Source organism: Herpailurus yagouaroundi, unplaced genomic scaffold (genome assembly GCF_014898765.1).
Source record: "Herpailurus yagouaroundi ecotype Mexico unplaced genomic scaffold, PumYag 216, whole genome shotgun sequence".
Lineage (NCBI taxonomy): Eukaryota > Metazoa > Chordata > Mammalia > Carnivora > Felidae > Herpailurus > Herpailurus yagouaroundi.
The window spans coordinates 8912953-8920202 of record NW_024412447.1 but is presented as its reverse complement, the minus strand read 5'-3'; the positions used below and the strand labels follow the sequence as shown (position 1 = coordinate 8920202).

The 7250-nt window shown below is 59.6% G+C and overlaps 1 protein-coding gene across 5 annotated transcripts in view; it reads left to right on the top strand.

Annotated features, from left to right (window-relative positions):
• Window positions 1-2691: 2691 nt before the first annotated feature.
• Window positions 2692-7250, top strand: part of LOC121017687 (ras GTPase-activating protein 4) — a 23876-nt gene continuing 19317 nt past the window's right edge. For 3 of the 5 annotated variants that reach the window (XM_040456059.1, XM_040456060.1, XM_040456064.1), the window contains exon 1: window positions 2692-2853. In XM_040456059.1, the coding sequence (XP_040311993.1) occupies window positions 2789-2853 (65 nt within the window). In that variant the 5' untranslated portion in view covers window positions 2692-2788. Of the gene's footprint in view, window positions 2854-6533; window positions 6739-7250 lie in introns of all 5 variants that reach the window. The other 2 variants (XM_040456062.1, XM_040456061.1) reach the window with 2 other exon arrangements.

The following is a 7250-nucleotide window of genomic DNA, read 5'->3' as shown; positions in this document are numbered from 1 at the left end:
GTGCCTTGGGGCGTTGTTTTCGGCTGGGTGTGGCCTTTGGGCCTGGTTCTCTGGCCCTCCCACAGAATCTGTGACACGCTCAATGGCCTTCTAAGGAATCCCTTTCTGTTTAAATTAGTCAGAGCTGGTTTCTGTTGTTTGGAAGTAGAAACCAGGGCAGTACGGCCCAAAAAAGCTAAGGGGGGGTTGTGGGTGGTATCATTAAAGGTCTAGCGCCCAGACAAAAGGAGGGTTTGGTCTGTTCATGTTTGCTCTGCGTGGCACAGCACAGCAAGGAGGCCCAGCCCCTCTCTGAAAGCTCCACTCCAGAAAGGCCTGTGACAAACTGGAGGCTTTCTAGGGACAGTGACCGGGGCAGCGTGGGATCTAGAACTCATGGCAGGGGAGGGGAGCCTGGCTTGGGGCTGAGGAGGCTGGGGAGAACAGCCATGGTTTAGGCCTCGAGGGCCACTCTGGCAGCTCGGAGGGGTGGGGACCCAGGCCTTGTTCACATCTGGAACAGTCTTTGAAGATGGACAGGGCTGCCTGTGGAGGAGGTGGGCTCCCCAGCACTGGGGGTGAGCAGGGACTAGATCCTGAAGTGGACAAGAGAAGCCTGGCTTCGGGGCACCTGGGAGGCTCAGCTGGTTAAGCATCTGACTCCAGTTCCGGTTACGATCTCGCAGTTCGTGGGTTCGAGCCCCGCGTCGGGCTCTGGGCTGACGGCTCAGAGCCTGGAGCCTGTTTCGGATTCTGTGTCTCCCTCTCTCTGCCCCCCCGCCGGCTCGCGCACACACGTGCGCTCTTGCTGTCTCTCACTCTCTCTCAATAGTAAACTCTAAAAACAAATTTAAAAAAATAAAGAAAAACATATATGTCTGCTGTTCCATTGTGACAGAGACTGTCTCCAGTAGGCAGTACAAAGAATTAGGGATGTGGATTCGTTGGAGGAGGGGATTTGTGGCTGGGAGAGAAGAAAGACTGACTCTTCATTGAAAGCATTAAAATTTTTTTTTTAATGTTTATTTTGGAGACAGAGAGAGAGAGAGACAGAGTGTGAGTTGGGGAGGGGCAGAGAGAGAGGGAGCGAGAGAGGGAGACACATAATCCGAAGCAGGCTGCAGACTCCCAGCTGTCAGCACAGAGCCGGATGTGGGGCTTGAACCCACAAACTGTGAGATCATGAACTGAGCTGAAGTTGGGTGCTTAACTGACTGAGCCACCCAGGCTCCCCAAATGCATTTTTGTTATGTTTGTTTTTTATGTTTGAGAGAGAGGGGGAGAGAGAGAGAGAGAGAGAACAAGTGGGGGAAGGGCAGAGAATAAGGGAGACAGAGGATCCGAAGCAGATTCTGTGCTGACAGCAGAGACCCCGATGTGGGGCTCGAACTCACAAACCGTGAGCTTGTGACCTGAGCTGCAGACGCTCAACCGACTGAGCCACCTAAGCACCCCTGAAAGCATTTTTTTAAAAAGCAATCTCTACACTCAAGGTGGAGCTTGAACTCAAAACCTCCAGGCCAAGAGTCACATGCTCTACCAACTGATCCAGCCAGGCACCCTCTTTCTTTTTCTTTTCTTTTTTTTTTTAAAGGAAGCATTGGAAAGCATTGTAAATATCCAACGGCTTTTGAACTTGGTAAAGTGTGCGTGTGTTGTACAAATAACAAAATAGGAAAAGAAAACAGAAGGTAAGAGAAAATAGACCCTGTGCTAGGCACCCACACATAGTGTTTCCTGGGCATCCTTGGCAGGTGTCACTGCGCCATTGTTGCTGGTGATGAAATGAAACCAGCTCATGGCAGTTCAGAAAGCCACCCAGAGTGACCCAGCAAGGGAGTGGTGAAGCTGGGTCTAGGATCCAAGTCTGCAGTGATGTTTCAGACGGTGCCCTCGGAGCAGGAAGGGCGGGGGGAGGGGGGACAGATGCCCAGGGCCAGTTATGGCTGTGCCAGTCCCAGGACTGTGACCTCTAGATCTGGGAGAAAACCGCGAGGGGCCAGTTCTAGAAACCTGAGCTCCTCATCCAAGTTCCCACCTCGGGGGGAGGGAGGAGGCGTTAAGTGAGCTGATCACTGAGAAAGCCCCCTCCTCACAAACAGGTTCTCAAAAAGAATCCTGGTCTTTCAGACTCAAATACACTGTCCCCAAAGCTCTGGACTGCCCTGGCTCTGGCTGCCTCCTTCTGTATCCAGGTGGCTCTAACATAAACACACATATTGTTTGCTAAGTTCGTCCGATTGTTCATTCATTCATCTTACACCTACGCAGCGCGTCCCACGCGTCAGGCTCCGGTGGCCAGGGCTGTCCTCCTCGCGCGTCCCCTGCCCGCGTGTCCCCGCACTTGCCCGCGCCTCTGAGTACACACTAGGGCCCACTGCCCCCGTGCACCTGGGAACTGGCATTGGGACCACGCCCGCCGCCCACACATACCCGTGGCACGGGCCACCCGGCGCCGACCGTCGCCCCCTAGCCCCACCGCGCCCCCGAGCCAGCAGGGCAACAGATCTCGGCGCAGGCCCCTCCCATTCCCCCAGGCAGCCAATGAGCGCGGCGGCCTGGGCCGGCCCCGCCCACTCCGGGGAGCCCCGGCCGCCGATTGGCCCTCCGGGGAGCACTGGCCCCCGCACGTGGGGCGGGGGCGGGGGTGAATGAAGTGGAAGCGATTCCCCCGCCCCCGCGCTTACCTCCAGCGCCCGGCGCGGCCCGCCCCCCCGCCCCCCGGCGCCCAGTCCCGAGCTGGCCGCCCGCTGCACCCGACCCCGGCGTCCGGCTTTCCCGGACCCGCATCACGCGTCGCGGACCCGCGATGGCCAAGCGCAGCTCGCTGTCCATCCGCATCGTGGAGGGGAAGAACCTGCCCGCCAAGGACATGTGAGCGCTGCCGCGGGTGGGGGCCCCAACTTTCTGGGGAGGGGCGCTGCCCCTTGTGCCCGACCTTTCTGGGGTCCGCACGGCCCGCCCACAAGTGGAGCAGCGGCGAGGGTGTGGCGAGTGTGGCCGCGGTGGGGGACTGGGAGGGAAATGGGGACAGTTAAGATTTGTTGCAGGCACCGGGCAGGGGGTGACAGGGAAGGGCTGTGGACTGGGGAGGGGACGGGGGTCTATAAGGGGCCTTAGCCGGGAGACAGCGAACGGCGGCTCAAGAAAGGAAGGGTAGAGCTTTAACAGGACAGGGGCTGAGCGTGGGGGAGACCTCGCTAGGAGATGCCTCAGTGAACTGCGGGGGGTGTGGCTGGGGGGGTGGGGGTGCCCCCTGGAAACTAGGGGTCTTCCTCAGTAATTCCGAAACCTTTCGTACCCGGGAGTGTGCACCTGAAACACGCCCCCAGGGCGGGGGGGCTGTCCCGGGGCTTCCAGCTGCGCGCTGGCGTGGAGGGTGAACCTGTAGGTCAGGAGGCCGGTACCGTGCAAAGATGGGGTGGCTGAGCCATGCGGTGGCTTTACCTCCTCACAACTGCCCAGCAAGGCCGTTCTCATCGTTCCATTTTACAAATGAGGAAACTGAGGCTCAGAGACGTGAAATGCTGGCTCCAAACGGCTGAGCACCATCTTGGGGCCAGAGCTCCTAACCAACACCAACATCTAGGGCTTTCCCTGGTCCCTGGCCAGATTTGAGGAGGTTTTAGGGGCCCCTTGTCCCAGCCCCTTTCTCAGTAGGTTCCAGAGCTGAGTTGCCCCATCCAATCCTTGCCTCCCTCGCATACAGCCTTAGACAGCATCTTATCTCCGAAGCCTCAGTTTCCTCTTCTGTAGACTGGAGGTCAGAATCCCTTAAGCACAGGGGTGTCTGGCTGGCTCAGTCAGTAGAGCATGTGACTCTTGATCTCGGGATTGTGAGTTCTAGCCCCAGGTTGGGTGTAGAGTTCACTTAAAAATGAAATCTTAAAAAAATAAAATAAAATCCCTTCAGCACAAAGCGCCAGGTGCGCTGGCTGCCTGGAGCAGGGTGTGGGGGAAGGGGAGCCCAGAGGCGGCATTGGGTCCAAAGTCTACTGTCGGGAGCCCCCCTCCACACCCCTCCTCTGCCCAACCCCGGCTCCTCAGCAGGCACCTGGATGCGAATGGGGAGGGGTGCAGGAGGCTGGGGCGCGGGCATCTCTCCCATAGGCGCAGTGGCCCCTGGCCCCCGTGAATTTCCCCGCTCTCTCAGCGCCTTGAGCAGTTCTAGTTCAAGGCCCCCTGGGCCAGGCGAGGCCAGACTCAGCAGTTGCTATGGCAATGGGTGAGGGAGGGGGCTGCGAGGGCCATCTCTAGGTGGGTTTCTGAGCTTGTAGGTGGGGCGGGAGCTGAGCCTGTGGTCTCTGGGGAGAGCAGGCAAATGAACTCCGAGGGTCTTAGCCTCCAGGCCCAGCCTCTGAGCACCCCCCTTGCTGGCACTGGTAACTAGGTCAGCTGGGCCTCCTCTGGCTGGTGGCTGCCGGGAGGAGCATCCCCTCCGTATGTCATCTTCCCCCCCCCTCCATCCCCCTGCCATCCCCGCAGGCCCTAGTGCCTGGCCGTAGGCTTTCCCCAGCCCTGGGTGGTGAAGACGTGGACTTCGTCTACCAGGGGGCCAAGGTGCCGGCTTCTCTGGCCAGCCCTGCCTCTGCACAGCCGAGGGGCCTTGGGTCTCCTTCCCTGGGGGAGTGGCCACCGAGGCCTGTTGGTTTGCCTCCGGGATCTCTTTCCTTGCCCTGCCTTCAAACACGCCCCTTCAGAGTCCTCCAGAAAACTCCTGGTCATCCTTCAGGACCCCTCTCAGACGTCCGCTCTGGCTTTCCCTGGTGCCCTCCGGCAGGGCTGTTCATTTGCTGTTTTGTGTCCTCCAGCGGTTTGGGGGCAGTTAGGATGAAGCCCTTGGTGGCAGCTGCTGCTTCTTGGGCAGCCTGGGGGTGAGGGTAGGAACCGGGACACATTCATCTTGGCATTCCTGGGGCTCTGGGGTCGCCTGGTCCACAGTAGGGGGGGGGAATAAGGGGTGTGGAGGACCTTTCCATTTAATCCTTTTATTTGTCCTATAAAGTAGATATGCTCAATTTGTAGAAGGGGAAACTGAGGCTCAGGGTGTGCAAGTCACCTGCCAAGGCCACACAGCATTTGGGTAGGGAAGTCAGCATTCAAACCCACTCTTTCTGCTGCTGACAAGCCAAGAATCCTGGCTGGACCAAGGTTTCGGGCCTGCTGTGGGGCTCTGTGGGGACTGAGCCTTGCAAATGCCATGCAAATGATTTAGCTCCCGGATGTCAGGGGTTTGAAGATCACCGGAGGCCCCGCACTGAGTGCTGGAGGCAGGGGTGGTGGTGAGCCTGCCTCACTGTGCCTCATCAGCCTGTCTCCTGAGTAACATCTCTTCCAGCCGGGACTCGCACACCTCTGAGGACGGGGAGCTCACTATCTTTATAGTGGCCCATGTTGACTGAGACTGTTCTAAGGAGGGAGACATCATCACACGGCCGCGGCCTGCCTCCCTGCCACCTCCACTCATGGGCTTTTCGTTCTCTTAAGGGCACAGAGCACAGCTGTGCTCCCCATCACCGACAGCTTTTAGAGCCCACCTGTTCCTGTTTTGTTTTCCTCTACCGTCTCCCATCCTTGGGTGCCTGGGTCAGCCAGACAGGAGCTAAGTCTCATAATGACTGGTGACTGGCTCCCACGCCCAGTGGCCCTGGGGACGGGCCCGGAACTATTTCAGGGTTTGCCCTGATCCTTCCCCTTCCACGGCCTGGAAACTGCCAAAGGCCTAAATATAGAGACCCTGCAAGTAGCCAGGCTGGGGAAGGAGAAGTCAGACAGGGGATCAGCCCAGGGGCCTCATCAGGGCAGAGGGCACTGGGCAGGGCCACAGGTCCCAGCAGCTGGCCAGGGATCGTGGTCGGGCCTCTGGCTTCAGCCCGCTCTTGACACCGGCCCCTCTGCCCCCCTGTGACCCAGCCACCCAGCTCACCCTGCCCCTGCACACGCAGATCTGTTCCAGCCTCCGGGCCTTTGCCCACTCCAGCGACCTTGCCTGTAACACAAGCCACAGACCTCACTCTTCATTCAGAGATTCATTCGCTGAGTGAGAACTGCGCTGTGGGCAGAGCTGGGCTACAGGGGTGCCAGGGGTGCAGCCAGAGGCGGGGTAGAGGGGGTCCACCCCCCAGAGGCCTCAGCCCACACCGATGTCTCCCTCCTTCGGAGTTCCGGTGCAAACATGCACGCAGCTGCCGGGGCCCTGCCGCCCAGCCCAGCTCCTGGGGCGCACAGGGCCCTGATTGCTGGAGGCCTACGGCCCCCTGGCTTTGGGGTGGTGGGATGCAAGCTGGGGTGTTCCCCAGGGGCTCTTTGGAGGAGGGGGCTCCTAAAGGACAAGGGGAGGGGTTACAGGAAGAAGAGCAAGGCGTCTAGGGCGGTGCCAACATTTACTGAACCTCGCCCACTGGCTGGCCCTCTTCGAAGGTCAGGGCCCGAGGCAGCCGTGAGCCACCGTCGTGGCCCCACCGTGCCATGTGGGAACTGAGTCTTGGCAGACATTTCCGGTCAGCATCAGGAGGACCTTTGGAGATGTTTGCATCTCGTGGCTTCCTCTGCAGGAAGGGCCCCTTCTGAGAAGGGAAGCAAGACTTGGAATTTCCCCAACCTCCAACAAGCAAATACACTTCCTTTTAATGGACACTGGGCCTGAAAGGCACTTCTGGAGACAGTCCTCACCCCCTTACTTGCCTGGGACCAGCCCTAGGCCTAGACCACCCCAGGAATCCCCCACCAACGGAGACCAGGGCGCCTGAGCAGTCCCAGGTTGGTCTGCCCCTTCCTTCTTTCCCGGGTGGCCGGGAGCTCGGGGGCAGACTTACATTTGTTCATTCATTCGTGTATCCAGGAAACATTCCTGGGACCCCTGTCCTCGCCCCTGGGGGGACGCAGAAGTGGCCCCTGCGCTCAGGTAGTCAGGTGGGGATGGCAGCTGAGGACAGTACTCACGAGCAGTCCCGGGATGGAGAGAAGATGGAGAGTTTGTAGGCAGTGGGACCCAAGGGGAGACCTTACTCCCGCCCCCGGGGCCGGGCAGGGCTCTTGGGGGGGTAGGGGGGGGGGGGGTGGGGGGAGGCTGGGAGGTGGGCCTCGCTGTCCAGGCTGGGGAGCAGCAGTAGCAAGGGGTAAGGGTTCAAGGCCTCAGAGGAGAAAACTGGCTGACTTGGGTGTTGAGGATAGGGGTTTCTCCAGCTTGCCCGGGGCTGTTCCTTGGGGCGGGAGGAAAGGGTGGCAGGCAGGAAGAGGCATCCATTCATGAGCGGGGGGGGGGGGGGGGG